General features: G+C 40.4%; 1 protein-coding gene across 9 annotated transcripts in view; it reads left to right on the forward strand.

Annotated features, from left to right (window-relative positions):
• ryr3 (ryanodine receptor 3) overlaps positions 1-27,798 on the forward strand; it is a 380,840-nt gene that overhangs the window by 127,810 nt on the left and 225,232 nt on the right. For all 9 annotated transcript variants that reach the window (XM_063051027.1, XM_063051036.1, XM_063051064.1 and 6 more), the window contains 5 exons: positions 4,058-4,217; positions 5,281-5,428; positions 19,301-19,506; positions 22,599-22,773; positions 24,028-24,236. In XM_063051027.1, coding sequence (XP_062907097.1) covers positions 4,058-4,217; positions 5,281-5,428; positions 19,301-19,506; positions 22,599-22,773; positions 24,028-24,236 — 898 coding nt within the window. The remainder of the gene's footprint in view (positions 1-4,057; positions 4,218-5,280; positions 5,429-19,300; positions 19,507-22,598; positions 22,774-24,027; positions 24,237-27,798) is intronic.

Raw genomic sequence — 27,798 nt, forward strand, 5'->3', positions numbered from 1 at the left:
GAAAGCCAGCATGCTAAACACCTTTTTTAACCACTTTATCTATGTGATGCTACTTTCAATGAATTCTGCACCTGTACTTCCAAGGTCTCGTTATTCCATTACATTCCCTAGTGCCCTACCATTCACAGTATAATTCTGCCTATGGTTTGACTTCCCAAAATGCATTGTCTCCCACTTATAGAGTTATAGAATCATAGAAAAATACAGTACAGAAACATCAGACCATCTACTCCATGCCAAACCATTTAAATGGCCGACTCCTAATGACCTGCACCGGACCATAGCCCTCCATATCCCTACCATCTATGTACCTATCCAAACTTATTTTAGACTTTGAAATCGAGCTTGCGCACACCACCTGTGCTGGCAGCTCGTTTCACACTTTCACAACCCTCTGAGTGAAGAAGTTTCCCTTTGTGTTCCTCTTAATCTTTTCACCTTTCACCCTTAACCCATGACCTCCCACCCAACCTCAGTGGAAATACCTGCTCGCATTTATCATTAATGAATTCCATTTGCCACTCCTCGGCTCACTTCCTTAACTAAGCAAGATCCCGCTTTAATCTGCAATAACCTTCTTCACAAACAACACCTCTAACTTCATGTCATCCACAAACTTACTGATCAAGCCTTGTGCACCTGCATTCAAATAATTTATATAAGTAATGAATAACAAGGATCCCAAAATCATCCGCTATAGCACACCACCAGTTGTAGGCTTCTGTTCCAACAAACAACCTTCAACCACCATCTGCTGCTTTCTATCTCCAAGTCAGTTTTGAATCCACCTTACTAGCTCTCCCTGGACACCATGGGATCTAACCCTCTAGACAAGCCTACCATGTTGAAAGCCTTGCTGAAATTAAATAGACAGCATCCACAGCCTTACCCACATCTACTTCTTTGGTTACTTATCCATAATTCTCTATAAGATTTATCAGACACAACTTTCCACACACAAAGCCATGCTGATTTCTCCCCATCAGACCCTGGTTATCCTAATTCCCTTAGAATTCCTTCCAGTAACTTCCCCTCTACTGACGTCAGACTAGCAATTCTGTTGCTTGTTTTTGGTACCCTTCTTAAACAGTGGAACAACATTAGCTACCTTCCAGTGTTTGAGAACTTCACCAGTAATAATGATGAAGCAAGTATAGAGGGCAATGGAAAATAGAAAAATGAAGGGCTATGGGTAACCCTAGGTAATTTCTAGAGTAAGTATATGTTTGGCACAGCATTGTGGGCCGAAAGGCCTGTATTGTGCTGTAGGTTTTCTATGTTTCTACGCTCTATAACTCCACAAGGGTCTCTACAATTTCCTCTCTTGCCTCTAGTAAGGATGCAGCTGCTCAAGTCCAGAGAATGTATCCACTTTAATGCAGTGCAAGGCTGAAAATATCTCCCTGGGAATGTGATTGTTCTTCAAAACATCTCTACCTGTTTCCCTTATCCCTTGAGCGACCACGCTTTTCTCCTCAGTAAACAGCAAGGAGAAATATTTGTTATAAGTCCCACCCATCTCCAGCAGCTCAAGATATAGGCAGCACTGCTGATCTTAAGGGAATCTACTCTTCGCTTTGTCACTCTTTTACTCTTAATAAACTCGTGTTCTAGAACCGCCTGGGATTTTCCTTAAAACTACCTGCCAGATCTTCTCTTTGCCGTCTCTTTTTCCTCTTAAGAGTATTCTTTATTTTCATAGTTATCAAGGCATTCACTCATCCCAACCTCCTGCACCCAATGTATGCTTACTTCTTTTTCTTGATCAGAGCCTCAGTGTCTCATTTCAGCCAAGGTTCCCTAGACCTGCCAGGTTTACCCTTCCACCTAACAGGAAAAGCTATTCCTGGACTCTCGATATCACACTCGTAAAAGCCCCCAATTGTCATTCGTTCCTTTCACTTCAAACAGGCTCACCCAATTGATCTTGCTAGATGCTGACTAATTTCACCAAAATAAGCCCTGCTCCAGTTTAGTACTCTAAGCTTTGAACCTGTCCTACCATTTTCCATCACTATCTTAAAACTAATAGAATTGTGGTCACAAGAGCAAAAGTGCTCCCTGACTGTCTCATTTGTTATCTGGCCTGGCCTGTCTTATTGCTGTTTATTTACAGTATATTTGCATTTGCCCAGTTTGTTGTTCATCAGTTCTGTTTACAGTTACTGTTCCATAGATTTCCTAAGTATGCCCACAGGAAAAAAAATCTCAGAGTTGTATGTGGTGACGTATATGCATCTGATAATAAATTTTATTTGAACTTTGAACTTTTTGTTCCTTAAGAGAAGGTCCATCACTGCAGCCTCCAGTGTACGGCCCTCTGTATATTGACTCAGGAAACTTCCCCAAATACATTTCAGAGATTGTACCCCATCCTGATCCCTAACACTTTGGATAGTCCAGTCAAAACTGGGAAAATTATAATCTCCCATTAATACAACCCTATTATTGTTGCAACTATGAACAACTTTTCTTTACACCTGCAGGTTAAATTCCCACTGTCTATAATACAGACAAACTAGAGTGACTATCCCCTTGTTTCTAAGTTCTACCCATATGATCTCACTGATATGATATGATCCCATATGATATAATCCTCAAGAATGTCATGTCTAGGTACTGCTATTACTTCCTCCCTTATCAAAAAGGAAACACCCACTTCTCGGTTACCTGTACCTCTGTCATGCCTGTAGCATCTGTATCCTGGAATACTGAGTTGCCAGCCCTGCCCTTCTCTTAGCCATGCTTACATTATGTCTATAACATCAGTCATTTGAGCTAATCCGAGCTCTGAGTTCATCTGCCGTACCTGTTCAACCCCATGTATTGAAATAAATGCAGTTTGACTGTATATTCCTTTCCCTGCTTTCACTGTTCACTGGCTATCCTGATCACTAAACTTGCTTTCACTGGGTACTGCTTTATCTCATGATGTGTCCCTGTCCCTTTCTATGCTCTCTCCCACCAACTAGTTTAAATCCTCCCATGCAGACTAAAAAAATTCCCTACCAAGGTATTGGTCACTCTCTGGTTCAGTTGTAAGCTGTCCCTTTTGTACAGGTCGCTGCTACCCCAGAAGAAATGCTAATGGTCATAGAACCTGAATCACCACTCCCTGCACTGTTTTTTGAGCTGTGAATTCATCTGGCTTACATTTCCATTTCTGACCTCACTAGCTTGTGGCATTGAATAGAATCCAGAGATCACTATCTTTGAAGTATTGCTTCTTAACTTCTTTATCTAACTCCCTAAACTCATCCTGCAGAACCTCATCCCTTGATATCTGCCTATGTCATCTGTACGAAGACATATTGCCCTCCCATTCGAAAACTTTCTGCAGTCACTCAAAGATATCCTTAATCCTAGCACCCAGGGAACAACACTCTATCATGTCATCCCTTCTGCATCCACAGAATATCCTGTCTGTCCTCACTCACTATCAAGCCTCCTATCACTATTACTGTGAGCCACAGACCTGGTCTCAATGCCAGAGACTGAGCTATGCTATTAGCCTCTGAAAGAACAACCCCATCAACAATATTCAGAAAGGTAGTTTTGGATACCAAAGATGTGTCTTTTGAACGAAATCTTAGACTTAAACTGCCTTGGACTGAATCTGCCTGAGCTTAAAGGAATCTTTATGGAACAGCAAGTATATCTTTTCCACTTTGGGTAGGAGTTTGTGGACTTTTGACTGATTAAGATCAATTAGTTAGCTTCTGCTTGCTTATGATGTTGTTCATAGTAAGTATTCCTTGATGCTTAAAACTAGAGGAAACAGCAAAGGATTTGTATTGTCTTTTTAAAAAATAAATCAACATGTAATTAATTTGGAACTGTAATTACTCCAACATGTTTCAACTGTAAAATAGAGAGATTAACAAGTTTCCACTTTTCTTTTGACAATGAGTATGTTTACATTTATGGAAAATTTGACTTTTAAACTTCTATGTTTTTCTTTTAGAGACTAATTGATTCAACGCTGATGATTTTAAAGTATTGTATTTTGCATTTCAACCTGTGATCTTATTCATCATTTATTTTAATTGCATTTTAGTTACATGATGTCAAACGGCTACAAGCCTGCCCCACTGGACCTTTCGGATGTCAAACTACACACAGCCCAGGAAGTATTGGTTGACAAGCTGGCAGAAAATGCACATAATGTCTGGGCTAAAGACAGAATCAGGCAAGGGTGGACTTACGGCATCCAACAGGTGACTGAGATTTGTAATAATTGGAATTATGGACATATGTTCCATGGCCACATAATAGCAAACTATGCTATAAAATCATTTTGAAAAGCAGACAACTTTATTTCACATCAATTACTTATTCCCCTTGTGGAATATGTTTATGCTGGCAAATGCAAGGCGTAAAGCTGAACTGAGAACAGATAATACAGGGAGTGGTTTGGACCTAATATTCATCCTGTGCTTTTACTTTAAATTCTGGACAATATTTTAAACTTCTTTAAAGTATTCTGATATGTTGCAGGTTAGTTATATTGTGTATTTAGTGTATATTAGTGTAATACAATAAAGCTTCTTTGTTGTAACTTGTATTGCCTGAAAATGTTTTAAATGGCCATCTTGATGTTCAGCTAAGTTTACAGTTGATTAGCCCACCTGAAGTTCAGCTAACCTTTCATTTCATCAGCCTTTTGGAAGCTCTCCTGACCTTGCATTTGATTCAAAGCGAAAAACAAGAGCTGGAGAAATTCAGCAGGTCATTCAGCATCTGTGGAGGAAAATAGACAGTCAGCATTCATTTCGGATGGAGACCTTTCATTTGGATTGAAAGAGTAGAGAAAGATAGCAGTTTTGGTCTTGGCTAATTATTGTCACAGTTGTAACAAGATACAATGAAAAGATTATCTTACATTTTGTTTATACAGATCAAAATCATTACACAGTGCATTAAGGCAAAACAACAACAATACAGAATAAAATGTAAAAGCTACAGAGAAAGTATAGTGCTGGTAAACAATAAAGTGCAAGAACATAACGAGGTAGATTCTGAGGTCAGGGGTTCATTTAATTGTACAAGAGGTCCGTTTAAAAGTCTGCTAACAGTGGAATAGTAGCTGTCCTTGAGCCTGATGGTACATGCTTTCAGGCTTTCAAAAGTGTTTCCAGCACTTTCTGTTTTTATTGACTTCAGTCATTAGCTTTGTGTGAACACATGCATTCTCGTTGAATTTAAACTGCAAATGCAGGGCAAACACCTAAAATTAGAACCCAGAGCATATATGATGACATTAACTGTCACGTTCTACAGGATATCAAGAACAAAAGAAACCCTCGACTGGTGCCGTATAGTCTTCTTGATGAACGAACTAAAAAATCAAATAGAGACAGTTTACGTGAAGCAATTCGCACTTTAATTGGTTATGGTTACAACATTGAGCCGTCCGACCAGGAAGTTGGTGAGTACAGCAATTACTAATCAATTCATTCATTTGCTAAGATCAAATTAAAATACTGTGAAAGCATAAGGTATGACAGTCACGGAAAAAACAGCTAATAAAGTCGCTCCATTGATGTATGTGGTAAGGCATGCCTGGAGAAGGTAATTGTTGTCTCTGTTGGATAAAGTCTATCGAAATCAATACACAATGCATTGAGATAGATGCAAACACGAGGAAATCTGCAGATGCTGGAATTTCAAGCAACACACATACAAGTTGCTGGTGAACGCAGCAGGCCAGGCAGCATCTATAGGAAGAAATACAGTCGACGTTTCGGGCTGAGACCCTTCGTCAGGACTAACTGAAAGAAGAGCTAGTAAGAGATTTGAAAGTGGGAGGGGGAGGGGGAGATCCAAAATGATAGGAGAAGACAGGAGGGGGAGGGATGGAGCCAAGAGCTGGACAGTTGATTGGCAAAATAACGGATGAGGTACGAGGGGGAGGTGGGGCATTAGCAGAAGTTTGAGAAGTCAATGTTCATACCATCAGGTTGGAGGCTACCCAGACGGAATATAAGGTGTTGTTCCTCCAATCCTGTCTGCCAGAGTAAGCAGGATCTCCCAGTGGCCACACATTTTAATTCCACATCCCATTCCCGTTCTGATATGTCTATCCATGGCCTCCTCTACTGTAAAGATGAAGCCACATGATGAAAGATGAAAGGTTGGAGGAACAACACCTTATATTCCATCTGAGTAGCCTCCAACCTGATGGCATGAACGTTGACTTCTCAAACTTCCGCTAATGCCCCACCTCCCCCTCGTACCCCATCCGTTATTTCTTTATATACACACTTTCTTTTTCTCTCTCTCTCCTTCATCTCCCTCTGTCCCTCTCACTATATCCCTTGCCCGACCTCTGGGCTTCCCCCCTCCCCCTTTTCTTTCTCCCTAGGCCTCCTGTCCCATGATCCTCTCATCTCTTTTGCCAATCATCTGTCCAGCCCTTGGCTCCATCTCTCCCCCTCCTGTCTTCTCCTATCATTTCGGATCTCCCCCTCCCACTTTCAAATCTCTTACGAGCTCTTCTTTCAGTTAGTCCTGACAAAAGGTCTCGGCTGGAAACATTGACTCTACCTCTTCCTAGGGATGCTGCCTGGCCTGCTGCGTTCACCAGCAACTCTTATGTATGTTGCATTGAAATAGGACAAGGTAAAAGAAGAACAATGCGGAACACCATGTAAAAGCTACAGAGAAAGTTCCCTGGGATGTTGTGTTGAAGTTGTCTCAGACGCTGGTGAGGCCTAATTTGGAGTATCGTGTGCAGATTTGCTCACCTACCTATAGGAAAGATGTAAATAAGATTGGAAGAGTGCTGAGAAAATTTACAAGGATGTTGTCAGGACTGAAGGACGTGAGTTATAGGGAAAGATTGAATAAGGTTGGGACTTCATTCCTTGGAACATAGAAGATTGAATGGAGATTTGACAGAGGTATACAACATTATGAGGGGTATAGATAGGGCAAATACAAACAGGCTTCTTCCACTGAGGTTGGGTAGAGATCATGGGTTAAGGGTGAAAGGTGAAATGTTTAAGGGGAACATGAGGGGAAACTTCTTCTCTCAGAGTTTGTGAGAGTGTGGAACGAGCCGCCAGCACAGGTGTTGCATGTAAGCTCGATTTCAATGTTTAGGAGAAGTTTGGATAGGTACATGGATGCCTGGGGTACTGAGGGCTGTGGTCTGGGTGTAGGTTGATGAAACTAAGAAGGTTAATGATTCAGTATGGACTAGATGGGCTGAAGGACCTGTTTCTGTGCTGTGGTGTTTATTAATTATATGACTATGAAATCCATTTCTCTTGATGTTCCACTTTGCTCATTGTTTGGCAGAAGTCATGGTCAGTTGTTTCTTTGGGTAATTTTTTCTGTACCTGCAGCAGCAAATTTATACAGGAAGTTTGCCAGCCAACATGCACAACGGATTTTTCATTTTTCTCAAGTAAGTAGATGAATGGAAACATACAGAATAACATTCATTTCCAGAAAACAATCAAGTTAAATGTTATTTTGGGAGGTGCGAGTTGTAACTTCTTTTCTGTTTTATATTTGTTTTGATGTTTTTTTTTACTTATGATGCATTTTCTGCGGCTTTTTATTCAAGCTAAATATAAATAGCACATAATAACCATTATTCTGACAAGCCATGATGAAATGTACCATCTTAACTGTTGACATTGCAATTAAAACATCAGAAATGACCGAGAAAATTACTATCACTGATTTACTTGATGATAGTGTAAGACCTTGAACTAGTGCTGCATCTATAAAGATATTTTACAGATCCTGCTGGAAATCCAGAGCAACCCAAAATGCTGAAGGAACTCAGCAAATCAGGTAGCATCCATGGAAATGAATAAACAGTCGACGGTTCCGGCTGAGACTTTGCATTGGGACTAGAAAGGAAGGGAAAGAAGCCAGAATAAGAAAGTGGGGGAGAGGAACGAAGACAAGCTAGAAGGTGACAGGTGAAGCCAGGTGGTGTTGTGGGAAGGGGAATGAAATAAGAAGCCAGATGATAGGTGGAAAAGGTAAAGGACTGGAGAAGAAGGAATCCTACAGGAGAGGAGAGTAGACCATGGGAGAAAGGGAAGGAGGAGGGGCACCAGGAGGTGGTGATAGGCATTTGAGGAGAAGAGAAGATGTAGGAGGGGGGCTAAAGTGGGGAATTGAAGGAGAGGGAAGCAGGAGGTGGACAAGTTACTGGAATTTGGAGAAATTGATGTTTATGCCTTCAGGTTGGATGCTACCCAGATGGAATATGAAGTGTTGTTACTCCAACACCTGATGAGAGTGGCCTCATCGTGGCAGTAGATGAGGCCATGGGCTGACATGTCAGAATGCGAATGGGGATTGGGATTAAAATGATTGGCTACTGGGAAATCCTGCCTTTAGAAGACTGAGTGTAGATGTTCAACAAACGAACTTTCTCACACTCATTCTACCTCATAAATTAAAATGTGAATTAGAGTGCCCATTGTTTATTCAATTATTATTACTAAACAAAGGTGTCGGACTATTGAGTTTATGTACTATAGTTGTTATACAGAGCACAAACTCAACCTGGATTGCAAAAATCTGGCACTGCTTACTTATCTATGAATTCTCCAAAGGCCTATGTGACATGCTGCTCTCATAGTTGTGAAGTTGCTCGTACAGTCCATCACTGCTTCTCTGCCGGTCATACCGTTATGAATGTTATTGCAATAACCAGGCAGCTTTCCAAATCATAATATGTACAACTTGGCTGATACTTCACTGTCACTGAACTTTATTCCAATGCAACAATGAATTATAATCAATAAAATATAGTGTCAGTCATTATCAATTCTCAGTTCTATTTCTTTGAAGTTATGAGGATCAGAATCAGTTCTAGAATGTTAAACATACCAGCAATAAAGAGATTCTGATTTCACTAACAGATTTTATATTGTTTTATGATCATATTCCATGTATTCTTAAGAGGAGCTAACCAATTGGAAAGCCTGTCATCTTGATTGTTTGTGCTTGCTGTTGTACTACTTCTGATGTAAGGTAGCTAGATGTAAGTTACTGCTCAGATCTTGGTGACTTGATCTTCCCACTCAGAGATGCTCCTGGTAGTCTCCCTGTGCTCAGACTTGCATGGTCCAGATTGGATGGGCAGTCATGTGGGACTGAAATAACCCAGCCTCAAGTGGCACAAACTTGGCACTGGCAGCATAGTAAGAATGTGCTACTCTTGAAACTCCTTGAGAGTCTTTGACAATTAGATATGTGTTGGCCCTGTCTCTACCAGCTACCTGAATCACAATGAGTAAGATATAAGTAAAGATAAATAAAATTGAAGCTGTTTTCTTTTCATTTGTAATTATAAACAAATAATGTCTGCAATACTTGTAAATAAAAATATTAAATGAATACAAATATTATTATGGCAATTACAGAATGGTGGGCTGGAAGTACTCAATGAATATTTTACTTCAGTATTCAGTATGGAAAAGGGTCTTGGTGATTGCAGTGATAACTTGCAGCGGACTAAAAAGCTTGAGCATGTAGATATTAAGAAAGAGGATGTGCTGGAGATTTTGGAAAGCATCAAGTTGGATAAGTTGCTGGGACAGGATGAGATGTACCCCAGACTACTGTGGGAAGTGGGGAGGAGATTGCTGAGCCTCTAGTGATGATCTTTGCATCATCAATGGGGATGGGAGAGGTTCCGGAGGATTGGAGGGTTGAGGATGTTGTTCCCTTATTCAAGAAAGGGAGTAGAGATAGCCCAGGAAATTATAGACAAGTGAGTTTTCTTCAGTGGTTGGTAAGTTGATGGAGAAGATCCTGAGAGGCAGGATTTATGAATATTTGGAGAGGTATAATATGATTAGGAATAGTCAGCATGGCTTTGTTAAGGGCAGGTCATGCCTTACGAGCCTGATTGAATTTTTTGAGGATATGACTAAACACATTGATGAAGGAAGAGCAGTAGATGTAGTGTATATGGATTTCAGCAAGGCATTTGATAAGGTACCCCATGCAAGGCTTATTGAGTAAGTAAAAAGGTATGGGATCCAAGGAGACATTGCTTTGTCGATCCAGAACTGGCTTGCCCACAGAAGGCAAGGAGTGGTTGTAGATGGGTCATATTCTGCATGGATGTCGTTGACCAGTGGTGTGCCTCAGGGATCTGTTCTGAGACCCTTATTCTTTGCGATTTTTATAGATGACCTGGATGAGAAAGTGGAGGGATGGGTTAGTAAGTTTGCTGATGACATCAAGGTTGGGGGTGTTGTGGATAGTGTTGAGGGCTGTCAGAAGTTTACAGTGGGACATTGATAGGATGCAAAACTGGGATGAGAAGTGGCAGATGGAGTTCAACCAAGGGAAGTGTGAAGTGGTTCCTTTTGGTAGGTCAAATATGATGACAGAATGTAGTATTAATGGTAAGACTCTTGGCAGTGTGGAGGATCAGGGGGATCTTGGGGTCCAAGTCCATAGGACGCTCAAAGCAGCTGCACAGGTTGACTCTGTGGTTAAGAAGACCTACGGTGTATTGGCCTTCATCAATCGTGGAATTGTATTTAGGAGCCGAGAAGTAATATTGCAGCTATATAGGACCCTGGTCAGACCCCACCTGGAGTACTGTGTACAGTTCTGGTCGCCTCACTACAGAAAGGATATGGAAACCATAGAAAGGGTGCAGAGGAGATTTACGAGGATGTTGCCTGGATTGGGGAGCATGCCTTATGAAAACAGGTTGAGTGAACTCGGCCTTTTCTCCTTGGAACAACGGAGGATGAGAGGTGACCTGATAGAGATGTATAAGATGATGAGAGGCATTGATTGTGTGGATAGTCAGAGGCTTATTTCCAGGGCTGAAATGGCTGCCACAAGAGGGCACAGGTTCAAGGTGCTTGGGAGTAGGTACAGAGGAGATGTCAGGGGTAAGTTTTTTACTCAGACAGTGGTGAGTGCGTGGAATGGGCTGCCGGCAAAGGTAGTGGAGGTGGATACGATAGGGTCTTTTAAAAGACTTTTGGATAGGTACATGGAGCTTAGAAAAATAGAGGGCTCTAGGTAAGCCTAGTAATTTCCATGGTAAGGACATGTTTGGCACAACTTTGTGGGCCAAAGGTCCTATATTGTGCTGTAGGTTTTCTATGTTTCTATATCAATGGTCAAGAAATTATTGGAGAAATTTCTTAGCAATAAGATTTACTCACATTTAGAAAACCATCTCCTTTCAGGGATAGTTAATATGGCTAATAGTTAATAGTTAATATGAGAAAACACACCCTTGTCTAACGCCTCTCTTGATTTTTGTAAACTGACTCACTTCTCCATCTATTCTTACAAGGGCAGTTTGTTCCCAGTACAGATTTCTGATTAGGCGGAGGTCTTTCGAATCTAGATCTAGAATTTTCTGGAATATTTCAAATAACTTATTGTGCTTCACTTTATCAAATACTTTTGTGTAGTCGATAAAACAAACAAATCTTTTTGCACTTGAATAGCTCGTTCTGATAGTATCCTTAACATCAATATTGTGTTTCTTGTACCTTTGTCTTTCACAAAACCACATTGTTCTTTCCCTATTTCAGCTTGTATCTTACATTTAGCTCTTGTCATCAAAATTCTTAGAAGTACCTTGGTGATATGACTCATTAAACTTATGGTCCTATGTAATTCACATTCTATTGCTCCAGGTTTCTTAGGAAGAGTGATAAATACTGAATTTTTTTTTTCAACTCTTCTGGTATTATTCCAGTCTCATAAATGTCATTGATTAAATCAGTAAGTTTTTCAATTCCATAATCTTCAAGGGTGATAATTTGTTCTATTACTAATTCATCAGGACCTGCTGCCTTTCCTTTCTTCATCCTATTTATTGCATTATGAACTTCAGATTTTAAAATACTTGGACCTTCAACGTTTTTCTTCATTTCTAGTTTTTTGCCTCGATCGTCTTCAAACAATTCCTGAATAATCTCATCTTTTTCCATGATAATGGTACCGTCTCTTGCTTTCAAACATCCACCTGAAGAACAGAGGAGCTTTTTACTAGTGATATTCTTGATTTGTTGATGTAACCTTTTTGGATCAGAATGTATGGTGATATCCAAAAAGGAGGAGAATCCTAGCTGCAGGCTGAGAATAAACGGGGAAGACATAAAACAAGTACACAACTTTTGCTACTTCGGATTCATATATTGACTTCAATCATCATCGGGGTAAAAAGGCAGATTATCTTCCCTGGAGGTTATTAGTGAAGAAAGTTGTTTTATTATAGCAACCTGGTAATTTTACGCTTATTCTTACTGAGACTAGGTTACTGACTAAAATTCCAAGTTTACTTCATGACTTGAATTTAAGTTCACCAGCAGCTGCGGTAAGATTTGAGCTCATGTTTTCATCAAAGGTCCGGAACTTTGATTTTTAATCCGTTGACATTACCACCATTACCATTCTACCTCAATTTTCGAAGAACATCATTTTCCTTTGCCTTCTAATCTTTTGCCCGACAATCTGCTTGGAAATCATTGAGTATCAGATCATGTTCTGGATCTAGCTTCCACGAGAAGGTCAGCAGCCAAGCAACCTGGCCAAAACAGCCTTCTGAATTTATCAGTAAGCTTGGAGTTTTAACTCTAATGATATCAGCAGCTAAGTCTCTTGCCAACTGTGACTAAATGGCAAAGTACTGGCATTTCCAATCACTATCCAGCCTATTGTGCCTCTCTAAACCAAGACTCTGGCTACTTTGAAGCCCTAGGAAATCCAGGCCAGTGCAAATATCCCACTCTTCACTTCCTGTCTGCTGTATGTAAGCAGAAATATTCTTGGGATTTTAAGGCAGCAGAAAATGAAGATGATATGAGACTGTATAAAATGGTCAAAACAAGCACTGAAGCCAACTATTTTAGTCACTGTGAAAATCACTTCCCTGGCACTAATTCACAGCTGTTTGTAAAATTATCTTAAAATCACTTCTTCCACAAATAATTGGGACAAACAAAGAATGGTAAAGAATAGATTAAATTATTTGGAGGCTCTATTGCCATTTATCATTAAAGAGAAAAGAAGAATAGAAATAGCCAAATATAAACTTCAAAGTTCATACTAAATTTATTATCAAAAAACATATTGTATCTGTCACCATATACTACCCTGAGATCCATTTTCTTGTGGGCATTCACAGTAGATACAAAGAAACACAAATGAATCAATGAAAGACCACACACAAAATGGTCAAAACCAATGTGCAAAAGACAACAAACGGTGTAAATAAATAAATAAATAAATAAACAAGCAATAAATATTGAGAACGTGAGATGAGGAGCCCTTGAAAATGAGTCCATAGGTTGTGGTAACAGTTCAATGATGGGGTGAGTGAAGTTGAGAGAAGTTAGTCCCTTTGGATCAAGAGCCTGATGGTTAGGGGTAATAACTGTTCCTGAACCTGGTGGTGTGGTTCCTGAGGCTTCAGTACCTCCTTCATGATGGCAGCAGTGAGGATGGTGAGAGTCCTTGATGATGGATGCTGCTTTCCTGTGACAGAGCTCCATACAGATATGCTCATTGGTGGGGAGGAGTTTACCCATGATAGATTGGGCTGTACCTACTACTTTTGTAGGTTTTTCTGTTCAAGGATATTGGTATTTCCATACCAGGGTGTGATGCAACTAGTCAATAAATTCTTCACCACATATCTATAGAAGTATGTCAAAGTTTTAGATGACATGCTGAATCTACACAAACCACTAAGAAAGTAGGGGTGCTGCCATGTCGCCTTTGTAATGGCACTTACATGCTGGTCCCAGGATAGAACCCCTGAAATTATAACAGCAAAGAACTTAAAGTTGCTGACCCTCTCCACTTCTGATCCCCTGATAAGGACTGGCTCATGGGCCTCCAGTTTCCTCTCCTGTAGTCAATAATTAGCTCCTTGGTCTTTCTGAAATTGAGTGAGAGTTTATTGTTGTGGCACCACTCAGCCAGATTTTCGATCTCCCTCCTATAAGCTGTCTTGTCACCACCTTTGATTTAGCCAATGACAGTGATGTCACCGGCAACTTAAATATACAGCATTGGAGCTGTACTTAGCCTCACGGTCATGAGTATAAATCTATTAGGGCAGGGGGCTAGGCACCCAGCCTTGTGGTGCACCTGTGCTAATGCTGATTATGGAGGAGATGTCGTTGCCAATTTAAATTGACTGAGGCCTGCAAGTGAGGAAATCAAGGACTGAGTTGCACAAGGAGGTATTGAAGCCAGGTCTTGAAGCTTATTGATTAGTTTTGAGGGGATGATGGTATTGAATACTGAGCTGTAGTCAATGAAGAGCATCCTGATATATGTATCTTTGCTGTCCAGATGCCCAGAGTTGATTTAAGAGATGACACCTACTGTTGACCTGTTGTTCCAGTAGGCAAATTGGAGTGGATCCAAATTGCTTTATCAGGCAGGAGTTGATATGTTTCATTACCATCCTCTCAAAGCACTCCATCACAGTGGATGTAAGTGCCACTGGATGATAGTTATAGAAGTGGGATAACACATTCTTCTTGTGTACTGGTATAACTAAAGCCTGCTTGAAGCAGGTGGGTACCTCAGACTGTCAAAGTGAGAGGTTTAAGATTTCAATGAACACTTCAGCGAGTAGATCAGCACAGGATTTTAGTACTCGGCTAGCAACCTGTCTGGGCCAGATGCTTTCTGTGGGTTCACCCTCCTGATAGATGCTCCCACATCGGCCTCAGAGGCTGAAATCACAGGGTCCATGTGGCTGTGGAAGGTCATGAAGGTGCCTCCATGTTTTGACAGTCAAGCGAGCATAAAAGGCATTGAGCTCATCTAGGTGCGAAAACTTGTTGTCACCTACATATCTTGGTTTAACTTGATAACATTTAAGCCCTGCTACAGCTGACGAATATCCTTCAATGATTCAAATTTGGTCTGGGATTGCCACTTCGCATGTGAGATGACTTTCTGGATGTCATTCCTGGATCGCTTGTATTTTACTAGGTTGCTAGAGCTGAACTCTACTGATCTGGCCCTCAACGGATTGTGAATCTCATGGATCATCCAGGGCTCCTGGTTGGAGAAGACTGAATGATTTTGAGGGGAACACACTTACCTACAGCTATTTTATAAAGTCCGTGACAACTGTGGCAAATTTGTTTAGATCCTTTGAAGAGTCCTTGAACACAGCCTGGTCCACTGAATCGATACAATGCAATAGCTGCTTCTTGGGCTCTGCAATCACTTCTTTGTTGTCCTTACCTCTGGTGTCTTCCTCTTTAGCCTCCACCTGAATGCAGGTAGAAGGACAACCAGATGATTAGGTTTCCCACAATATAGTCTAGGGATGGAAAAGTAAGCACTTCTAATTGTAGTATAACAGTGGTCGAGTGTGTTGGGACCCCTGGTGCTGCAGGTGACATGTTGATGATTATCGGGGAGAGATTTCTTCAAGCAAGCCTGACTGAAGTTCCTGCCAATCATTTGGAAGGCATCTGGGTAGGCTGCTTCTTGTTTGCTGATCATGTTATTCAATACATCAAGTGCCTGCTTAACATCAGCCTTTGGTGGAATGTAAACTGTGGTTAGGATCATGGAGGAGAAATCTTTAGGTAGGTAGAATGATATGCACTTAATCATCAGATGTTTCAGGTTGGGGAAACAAGGGTCTGGCAAGCTCACTGTTCGAGCACTATGAAGAGTTTATCATGAAACACAGACCACCTCCTTTTGCCTTCTCCGAATCAGCAGTCAGGTCCATCCAGTGTATCAAGAAGCCCTTGGGTCTTACTGATGTATATGGTGTGTGTGGGGTGAGCTATGTGTCCGTAAATACAGCAATCCCTCATTTCCCTCCGATGAAGCAATCTTGCCCTAGGTCCTCAATCTTGTTCTCCAGCAACTGTACATGTGCTAACAAGGTACTCTGTAGAGGAAGTTTCATACCCTGGTGTTTTAGTTTGGCTGTGAATCCTCCCCTCCTCTCCTCTTCCAGCCATGGTGATGTACCTTTGTCTGCTTAAAGGTTCCATACCTGCATTTCTTAGAGTTAAATCCGTTGAGTCCTTCAGAAGATCGTGAAATTTCTAGTTCATTAAGACAGTTCAAAAGTACATTACTTAAAGGGAAATTACAGGCTTCAGATTGCAGTGAGAGTAGTTTAGAAGTTTTGTAAGCTGCCTGTAAAGCATCATAGTGTTTCATCAGTGCCATCTTGAAAAATAAATATTCTGTAAAAAAGAAAATGCAGCCCATCGTTAAAGTTTTTTAACATATTTGAAGAAAGTGAACCTGAAGTACAAAGAATAAAACTGTAAAATATTTTAAACCAATATAGTGAAGATGCTGGAAAATAAGTGACAAGAGCAGCAAAATGAGGTGAGGAAAAAGATTCTTTTTCATTGCAGTGAGTGGGTTTTGGATGCACTTTCAAAGGTGGTAGTGGAGGTAGATTCAAGTACAGTATTTGTATGGGAGTTGGATAAACATCCTAAAAGAAAGAATTTGCAGGTCTCTGAGGAACATATTAGATTAGATTAGATTAGATTAAATTAGGTTATGAGGACACTCAGTCCTCGCTTATTGTCATTTAGAAATGGATGCATTAAAAAATGATACAACATTCCTCCAGAATGATATCACAAGAAAACACAGGACAAACTAAGACTAAAACTTACAAAATCACATAATTATAACATATAGTTACAACAGTGCAAAGCAATACTATAATTTGATATAGAGCAGACCATGGGCATGGTAAAAAAATGTCTCAAAGTCTTGATAGCCTCATCATCTCATGCAGGCGGCAGAAGGGAGAAACTCTCCCTGCCATGAACCTCCAAGCGCCGCAAACTTGCTGATGCAGCACCATTGGAAGCACCCGACCGCAGCAGACTCTGAGTCCGTCCGAAAACTTCGAGCCTCCGACAAAGCCTCTCTGAGCACCATCCTCTGTCGAGCGCTTCGACCCCACCCCAGCCGCCGAGCAACAAGCAAAGCCGAGGACTTGGGGCTTTCCCCCTCCGGAGATTCTGAACCACACAGTAGCAGCAGCAGTGAAGCAGGCATTTCAGAAGTTTCACCAGATGTTCCTCCATGCTCTTACGTCCATCTCCATCAAATCAGGATTGTGCACAGCACCCTACTTGACAAATAACAGACATCCACCACAGGAGTGGCCGCTGCGAGCTGCGTCACGCTGCCATCTTCTCCTCCCTCCCATATGGGGGATGAAATGAGATGTACTCCTTATACTTGAACCCAATGTGGATTTGACATACTGAGTGGTGGCCCTGCCTGCTGTAAATGCTCTGATGTTGTGAAAAGAGAAATGCTGGAAACAATAAGCATCTAAATAACTAGTATGTCGCTCTAAACCAATATAATCCCTGAAGTCAGAAGAATGGCCCACCCACAGCAAAGAGCAGACATTAAATAGTAAGCAAGAGAAAATCTGCAGATGCTCGAAATTCAAGCAACACACACAAAATGCTGGAGGAACTCAGCAGGCCAGGCATTGCCTATGGGAAAGAGTACAGTCGATATGTTGGGCTGAGACCCTTCAGCAGGACTGGAGAAAATAAGATGAGTTATTAAATAGTATGTTTGTTTAAAGGAACAGGGTCATCAACAGAGAGTATTCTGGAGGACTGGGACAATTTCAGAGCCTTTTAAAATAGTGGAGAGTAAAGGCTGATTTATACTTGTGCGTCAATTTGACGCCGTAGGTACAGCATCGCTGCGAACCCTACGCAGATCCCTACGCCGTAGCCTGACGTGCACCTCTCCCAAAATGTAACTATGTGTCACAGCAACGCAGACCGCAACAACTGTGATTGGTCCGCTTGGTAGCATCGCATTTCCTCCTACGCTGCAATAGCTTCCCACTGGCCGACTTAAGGGCAAGGAAGGAACTCTGGCTGCAGTGCTTTCCATAAAGCTTTACAGACCTCCGAAATTATGGAGGACACATTTCGCTTTTATGAAAAAAGATGCTCACTTTAAACTTGTTTACCCTGAGAAAGACTACCATGACCATGAAGCCTTTCACGGGCAGGTGTGTGCACATACACGACATGCCCGAATTGCAGAGCGACGCAGACACACCAACGCGCAAGAATAAATGCTCGCAACTTGCATAGATTACTGCGTCGAGTTGACACACAAGTATAAATCAGCCTTAACAGTTTGTGAATCAGAGATGTCTTCAGATGTACAAAATGGTCTTCAATCTGAAATGTTAACATCTTTCCACTGAAGCTGTCTGAACCATTGAATTCTTCCAGCATTCTCTGTTTTTGTTTTTCCATCAATGGGAAGCTGAGAGAAATGAGCAAGAGTTAAAAATAGTGCCAGAGATACCAATGAGACTGAAAGCCAATTAATGCCAAGGATCTGATAACACGCTGTACAGCCAAAAGTTTTGAAAGAGCTATCTGTACTGATGGTGGATACATTTGTTATCAAATTACAGAATTCCATAGACTCTTGAATAGTTCTCATAGAATGGAAGTATCAAATATTATCCCAGTGTTTAAGAAAAGAGGGAGAGCAAATCATTGAACTGAAGACCAGTTAGAGGACGAATATTAGTATCAGGGAAAATGCTAGAATTTACTATTTGCCAACTGGATACAGGGCATGGTAAAAAATAATAATTGGGCAGACTCAACATAGGCTCTTGGCATTGTACCTGGCAGGATAAGTAGGTGGAGCCAGTGGATGTAGTGTAAGTACAGCAGCAATGAGGAAGGCAAAAGTCGCAAGAGGATTTGAGAGCAAGTGTAAAGACATCTTATTGCAATTTTATTGGTTTCTGATAAGACCCCCGGAAAATTGTGTGGCAGGTTTTATCTTGCTGCAGAAAAGATGAACATGAAATAGAGAGTGTACAACAATAGTTCACCATATTGCTTCACAGAAGCGGTTTTCCCCAATGTTGAGAAAGTAAGAAGGCTGAGCATAAACTGTAAATTCAAGGATTTGTGGATGTTGGAAATCTGAAGTAAGGACATAAACTGCCTGAAATACTCAACAGTCAGATAACATCTGTGGAAAGAAGTACAGAATTAAAGTTTGAGATTAATGATCTTTCAGCAGAATTCAGATATTTTCCTGAGTTTAGAAGAATGAAATGTGATCTCATTAATAATACACAGAATTCCTACAGGATCGACAGAGTGAAAGCATTGATGAAGTATGACTACTGGTTATACTTTGTCCCATTGGGTCTAAATACCCTTCACTGAATATTTCCTTAAAATGTTTATTTACTTGAAATTTTGTTCTTGCCAGCTACTTAATGTGAAATATTTTGGTATTTTTATATTTTAAGCTGGTGCAACTGTGGAAAAAGTTACCGTCGATAGACTCCGTTTCTTTCGAGTGGAGGAGACCTTTGCAGTCAAGACGGGAAAGTGGTACTTTGAATTTGAGGTGGTGACAGCAGGAGAAATGCGTGTTGGATGGGCAAGACCAGCATGCAGACCTGATGTAGAGCTGGGTGCTGACAGAAATGCCTTTGCTTTTAATGGCTGTAAGGTTGGTATATCTCCTGATATTACCTATGTTATATTACCTATCAACTTGTTTAAGATCTAAGTTTTGGTTTAGTTTTCAGATAAATAATGTTTGGAGCAGAATATTCTTCAGCTTAATTCATTTATTGAAGCAGGTTTAAGAATTATTCCCCAGGCATACCCATGCTCTCACAAACTATTTACTTACAGTTGTTAGGTTCCATTTTAGAGGCCCAAATTCCAATTCAAACTCTAGTTAAAGTGTTATCCTCCTATCTTCCTTACGGTATTATTGTTTTTATTAATGATTGTCGAGGAGTAAATATTCAATTTCCTATTAAAAGGCTTGGATATTAAAGCATAGGTATTTAGCAAGATAAAATTTTGACCTGAAGTACATCAAATATTGCCTGTTCAAAGGTTAGATATTGAATCCTAAGTTTTCAGCAAGATAAAATACAAAGACCTAAATTCTCATACAATAAAATAATCTGATGTTTTACGAGGGGTGATTGATAAGTTCGTGGCCTAAGGTAGAAGGAGATGAGATATTAACTTCAAACTTACTGCATAATCACTCAAAGAGTTGAACTGCATGAACATGTAACGAGAGCTGTATCACTCATCTCCTTCTACCTTAGGCCAGAAACATCAATCACCCCTGCTGTGGACCACTTCTAGAGGTCCAAGACGCCGACTTCTACAAAGAAGGGATCCGTATGCTCCACGACCGCTGGAATAAGTGTGTAAATGTAGGAGGGGACTATGTTGAAAAATAAATGTGCTAGGTTTTCTAAAATTGACTACTTTTACCTTAGGCCACGAACTTATCAATCACCCCACGTACTTTAGGGATTGACACTGATTGTCAAGAAGTAACTGTTCAGTTGGCAATTTAATGATATACAGATTAAAAAACAGGTTTTCAGCAAGATAAAATCCTGTACTGGAGTACACTGATCTGCAGTTGGCGCTTGCCTGATGAAAAACGTGCTAATGTTAGCATAATCAAGGGCAATTCCTAGATAGAATTTTAGCAGGCTACTGCTGAGTAATTTAAAATTCATCAGCAAATTTAAAGAGAAAACCTTTCACCAAAACTAATTTGCATCTAATCTGAAAAGCCTGGTTAGTAAGTGGTGGCTGAGAGATTTTCATAGAAAGCTTCCAAGAAAACGTTGGTATTTGTTGGGATTTACACAGCAAAATTAAGGTTTACTTGAGAAGTAAAAACTTTGCAGTCTGTCCCAGGCACGGCTGCATCATGAGGTGTATATCTATGCAGGTGAGCGCATGCAGCCAATAATTACAATTAATCATTCTTTAGATGTGGGGAATTACTGCCACTCTGCATGCTTTAAAGCCTTTTCATATTGCACCGTGTGCTCATGCCAGAGCTGACGCAATTGCTGTCAACTGTTGCACAGCTGACTAACAGATGTTAATAATATCATCAGTACAGACTGGAATGCCCTGTGACATAAAAGTTAAAGGTATTCATGCACAGAATACCCTTTGGCAGAGAAATGCTTCTAATTTAAATGAATTATAAATTATTTGGGCCAAATTCTACACTCTTCCTTTTTAAGAGAAGCTCCTCCTGAGTCATGTGTAAATCAGGTTCTCTGTGAGTATTGATAGATCGAAACTGTGTGCTTTGGTTTCTTCCTCATTAACACTGAATCCCTTCATTACCTTTTTGTCAAGAACGACAAGAAGAGTGGAACCTCCTTGGGGAAAAAAAAATTAGCAACATCCATGAGACGAAAAAGCACAAGAAAAATTCCTGAGAAAAATTATTTTATCTGTACTCTTTGACATTGTCCAAAGTCTCTCAGCATTCTACTCTTTATCATGGAACATAGCAACCATGGATATCGTATGCAATGATGGTGAATATTAAAGAATGTAGTTTTTATCATTTAGAAGAACAAGAGATCCCATTGAACATTACAAAATTCTTGCAGGGTTCAACAAGAAAAATATTTCCTTTGGTTGAATAGACCAGAGCCAGAGTTCACAGTGACAGAATAGAGAACAAACCACTTAGGACTGAGCTGAGGAGAGACTGCTTCACACAGGGTGGTGACTCTTTAGAACTGTCCACCTTGGAGAGCTGTTGGGCTCAATTATTTAGTTCTTTCAAAACGAGATTAATCTATTTTTGGAAATTGAGAGAAATGGTGCCCAGGTGGAGGATCTACCTTGAATTTGATCAATGGCAGAGCAAGTTTTAAAGGGCCAAATCGCCACCTCCTGCTCCTTTTCCTTCATCTCTAGCCTAAATGTATTTAAATGAATGTGGGTTCTACAATATTGGTACTGTTCTCCGAACCTGCGGCCAGAAAGACCTGGGTATTCCCACTGGCTGGGTGAAAACTTGTTTATCATTGGGGCAGCATTTGTCTACTTCTTCATCAAAATGATTATTGAACTATTACTATAATTGTTTTTCCTCCCTGTTGGCATAGTCATGTGCAACCTGTTCTGTGAGACTCTGGTGCAATTCTGATTTAATCCTCATTCTGCTTTTTTAATAATGCATCATCAAGTTTGCAATGACAAAAGATGTTGGCTAAAAATCCCAAAGTTAATCATTTTATTACATCAGACTTTTTATTTCCAACAGTAATTAATGAAATGTGGTGCATAAATTTTAAGGTATTATTCAATACACACGTTTTTCTTAGACTGTTGCCTGGGGTTGAGGGACAATCTGAGAAGAAGATGTTACAGTATGTTACCAGAGTTGATGATTTGCTTCTACTCCCATTTTATGGGTTCTGAGGAGGCAAATAAAGCAAGAGGGCACACACCAACACTTTTGTAGTTGAGGCAGGGGATGGTAATGGGCCAGGAGAGTGAATAATTTATGAGTGATCAGTTTCTTTTGCCGAGTACACAGGGCCTTGGTGTACATCCAACATTCCCAGCATTAATGCTCTCATTACACTTAGTTATCTGTATTGGGTAGGCTACATCATTTGCATAATAGGCCCCTCATTCCTGAAACAGATGTGCAAATCTGATTACCAGATTGATGGAAGAAGGGTGAGAGTCATGACTGTGCAGTGATAAACTAAAATTCTTGAGGGTACTGCTTATCTTTTCCAGGCTCAGTTCTGGCACCGAGGCAGTGTTTATTTTGGCCGTACTTGGCAGCCTGGTGATGTGGTCGGATGCATGATTGATATGAATGACAAATCAATGATATTCACTCTAAATGGAGAACTTCTCATCACTAACAGTGGCTCAGAACTCGCTTTCACAGATTTTGATGTTGAAGAGGGTAAGTTAACATTTACGCTTGGCAATTTCAATTACATGGTAATGAATTCTTCTGTAGCCAACAGGTTGATGGAAATACCTTATGGTTACATATGAGAGATTAAGCAGAATCAGATACAAAGAGACTTCAGAAGTACATACTGTATGTATGATCGTTGCTGCCATATGTGAAATATGTTATAAAAATAAAAATCATTATAATTAATGTTGAATTTCCATCGCACGTGGCCAAGTGGTTAAGGCATTCATCTAGTGATCTGAAGGTCGCTGGTTTGAGCCTCAGCTGCGGCAGCGTGTTTGTGTCCTTGAGCAAGGCACTTAACCACACACTGCTCTAGTGTCTGTGTGAGGAGTGGCGTCCCACACAAACTTCCAACCTGCGCCTTGTAAGGCATGAAAATGCCCGACGCAGGCCTTTCATGGTCTGAGTCAACGTTGCCTCCCTTGTATGCCTGCAAGGGTTTTATTTTAAACCAGAAGTATACCTGTTTCCTGTATTTTTGATAAAATTTGATTCTCATTGTTAGCAACTCAAATACACCAGAAAATTATTTTCTGGAAAATGACAGTAAGACAATTAAACAAGCCAGAAAATTGAGGCCATTTTTTCCCTGAATCCACATGACTGAGTGGCTTCATCCTCTTTCTATTCATTCCTCAAAAACCTTCCATAATTTATTAAAATTAATGGCTCTAATCACAGAATTTAAGTTTGCGAGCCTGCTCGTAGTTATCTCTGCTGAGTGCTCCAGTGAGAATTACTGAATATGTCCTCCTTGTGTGTCGGCTTGTCTCTGACTTCTGTGTTGGTGCTTCTAATCTCCTGGTCTAATACCAGTCTTGCCACTGAGTACAGCAATGGAGCACTGGTGTAATAGCCTAGGCCCTTATCTCGACACCAGCAGTGGCAGTGTATGTAGTGGAACCCCACTAATTCAAAAGGATTCGCCAGCCCTGAGTAAACATTATTGCTATGTAACTGCTTGTTTTTCTTTATCACTTTAAGTATATTACAATAAAAATAATAGTTCATACACTTCCAGCTATTTTTAAACATCACTGATGATTAGAGTCCATGTCCTGAGACCTGGCCTTCACTCATCTTACACTCTGCCTCAAAGAAGGCCCTTGGATAAGAAGGATCAGCTTGATTGATCCTCCATATCCAAATCAGTTAATGCAGGAGAATTAAGAATATTTTTAAAAACAAATGTAAAATAAGTATCATTCATTTTTCCCTTCCATCTTTTTCTAGGTTTAATCCCAATTTGTTGTCTGGGCTTGTCTCAGATAGGTCGAATGAATTTTGGAAAGGATGCAACCACTTTCAAGTATTATACAATGTGTGGTTTACAGGAGGGTTTTGAACCTTTCTCAGTGAACATGAACCGTGATGTAGCCATGTGGTTCAGTAAACGTCTACCTCAGTTTGTCCCTGTGCCAAAAGATCACAACCATATTGAGGTAAGGTACAGGGTATTGTTTCTCATGAAATCGTATTCTGATTATATTATCTATCTATATATATATATATTCCAAGATCCATCACAATAATCTTGTTTTAAATAAAAAAACATTGGTCACCATAAACAAATGCACAGTTCTAAATAAAAATTGCACAATCCTTCTGCATTATTCCAATAACCACCAAGGTTTCATGAATTTAAATTGCTCCTTTACCTCAATGCCTGACTATATGGCCTTCCTGTAACAACTGCAGTGGTAATTAATCGAACAGTATCTTTTGAAGTGAACAGAACATTATGGAGTCAATTGACTAGAATAATTCAAATATTGCAGATGTTTTGCTTTTCGTGTTTCAAAATGTTAATTTATGACTACAACTCTTTTTAAATTTCTGAAACCTGAACAGCCTGCAGTATGTTAAGTGGATTTAATGATAATAATAATAATAACTTTAGTGATCCCAAATGGGAAATTCTTTCATTACAGCATCAACATTTAAAAACACACTTAGCAGTGTGCAGATTTAACTATTAATAAAGTACAGAACAATAATACACCTCATAATAATGTACCAATGTGCAAGAATAATGTATAAAATAATAAAGCAGCGACTGTTGTACTGTGATGTGTTCTCCTGTTGCACAGAGATGAACTGTTGGATATGCTTATTGCATTTTGTAGGAAAGATTTTCTGTAATGGTCCTTGTAACAGTGGGGCTGAATGAGTCTGTTCGAAAAGGAGCTCTGCTGTTTATTCGGTAGGTCATGGAGAGGTTGTCCATAATGGATAACTGTTTAATGACCTCTCCATCACTAACTCAAAAGAGCCTGGGTTGTAGCCAAGGACGAATCTAGCCTTTTTGATGAGTTTATTTAGTTTTTTTTCATCACCAGCACCGATACTGCTCCCCCAACATAAAGCAGCAAAGAAGACTGCACTCGCTACAATATTTTCATAACATTTTTCAATTTTTTGGCTTTTAAGTGCAATTTTAAAAATAGGTAAAATGACATAAATGGTATTATCTATTTCCATTTGTGGTGCAGTGTTAAGTAATCTGGTAATTGAGAACTTTATAAAGGATTTTAGAATTACCGGTCTGCAGTTTTAATCTATTGTAATAAGGGCAATCAAATTCACAGGTGCATTATGAGGGGTTTTGTTGCTAGAAATCAGTCCTTATCATGGTTTTCCATTAAAAAATGCAAGTTGAAAAACATATATCTTGTACTTACACTATTTATGTAAATCCCATGAGAGCAAATTTTATTCCATAGCTTAAATTTTTGGCAAGTGATTTGTGAGCCCTGTAAAGGCAAATTTCTGTTACCTGAAAATCAGTCAGTGATGTGGGAATCACCTGTATTATGGGTAAAGGTCAATATAAGGAAATTATCATTTAAGAAAGGTGCAATTTCCTTGAACCTTTTACCTACTGTGGCATTGTTTACCTAAATATTAGCTCCTTCCAATTAAATTCCCTAAAAACACAAGAGAATGCTGTAAACTAAAGTAAAAAGAACAAACTGCAGGAGAAACTCATCAGGTCATACAGCACCTATGAAGGCAAGAAGAAGAAGAAAGCCCTTATCTCTGAGTGGAATCATCGGGACACCGTTGTGATGGCGTTTTTTTAGCAGGCTTTCTTATTTTTACGAGGCTGAGTTGCTAGCTCGACACTCAACCCAGCATGGGTGAAAAGCGTGCAAGGAACTCGGGAGCCTTCACTCCGAAGTCCGGCGCTGATGCCACTACTCCACCAGCCAGCCATGAAAGCAAAGGGACAATCAAAATTTCAATTTGAGAACCTGTACCTGCTGTTGGGTAGGAAGGTTAACAGGTGTACGCAGTAACAGTGGAGAATCTTTGGCCTTTAGGGAGAGCTGGGATATTTCATTAACATCCCCTCTTCCAAATTCTATGACTGACGCCACTTTCTCTTAAGCCCAGTGGTCCCTTCTCCATACTGCCCTCTAGCCACTTTCCACTTCAAAAACCAGCCGTTCTCCTCTGTCTTCCCTCCCACCAATTTGCTGGAACTTGTGTTTGTGTCTCAGGCTGCAACCACCCCACCACCCTTGAATTTTTTTTTGTCAAGCAGTCAGCGATGCTGGTTGCTGTCTGTGAATTGCAACAAAAGGGTCATGAGTCCAGCAGGACATCTGCTTTCAGGGTCCTGCTGAGCTGTTCACCTTTCTAGCCTGCCCATAATCTCTCCGCAACCTCTACTCCGGCAGCACATTGGTACCTCCAGAAAGCCAAGTTCAATTCTGTCCTTGGATGTTGTTGAGTGGCATTAGCACATTCTCCCTGTGACCACTTGGGTTTTCCCTGCGAGCTCTTATTTCTTCCCAAAGACATGCAGAATGGTAGATTAATAAGTGTGTCGGGAGGAATACAAGGTGGGGCAGCTGATGAGAATGTGGGGAGATTGAAATGGTGAGTGCATAATAGTTTCTACAGACTCACTGAGCCAAGGATCCTGTTTCTCTACATGATGCTGTCAGAACTCAGGAGATAATATATGGCTCGGTTTATATTTCCTGACGCCACTGGTATTTGTGTTAATGCAATTCCGAATCTCATTGCATGCCATAAAGTATACAATCTAGTTAATTTATATTAGACTCCTATTAGGTTCCTCCTCCTTCAGCCCCTTCCTTTTCTAAAGTTCAAAGTAAACTTATTTTTCAAAGGTCTAGCTTATGGACCTCTGGTTTCCTTCCCCTGAAGCTAATGATCAGCTCCTTGGTCTTGTTGACATAAAGTAAGAGTTTGTTGTTATGGCACCACTCAGCCAGATTTTCAATCTCCCTCCTATATGCTGATTCATCAACCGTGTCATCAGCAAACTTGAATATGGCATTGGAGCTGTGCTTAGCATCACAGTCATGAGAGTAAAGTGAGTAGAGCAGGGGGCTAAGCACACAGCCTTGTGGTGCCCCCGTGGCTGTTGGAGATTGTGGAGGAGACGTGGTTGCCAATTCGAACTGGCTGGGGTCTGCAAGTAAGGAAATCGAGGATCCAACTGCACAAGGATGTATTGAGGCCAAAGTCCTGAAGCTTATTAATTAGATTTAAGGGGATGATGGTATCAAATTCCAAGCTGTAGTCGATAAAGATCAATCTAATATATGTATTTTTGCTGTCCAGATGTTCCAGGGTTGAGTGAAGAGCCAGTGAGATGGCATCCACTATTGACCTGTTATTCCTATGGGCAAATTGGAGTCAATCCAAAAAATCACTTAGCTGGCAGGAGTTGATATGTTTCATCTCCAATCTCTGAAAACACTTCATCACTATGTATGTAAGTGCTACTGATGACGTCCTTTTTAGGCTCTGGTGTAGTTAAAGCCTGCTTAAAGCAGGTGGGTACCTCAGACTGCTGAAACAAGAGTTTAAAGAGTCATGGAGATTCCAGCTGGTTGATCGGCACAGATTTTAAGGACTCGGGCAGGTATCCCATCTGGGCCGGATGCTTTTCATGGATTCACTCTCCTGAAGGCTGCTCACACATTGGCCTCAGAGACTGAAATCACAGGGTCATCGGGGGCTGTG

This window comes from Mobula hypostoma, chromosome 1, assembly GCF_963921235.1.
Source record: "Mobula hypostoma chromosome 1, sMobHyp1.1, whole genome shotgun sequence".
NCBI lineage: Eukaryota > Metazoa > Chordata > Chondrichthyes > Myliobatiformes > Myliobatidae > Mobula > Mobula hypostoma.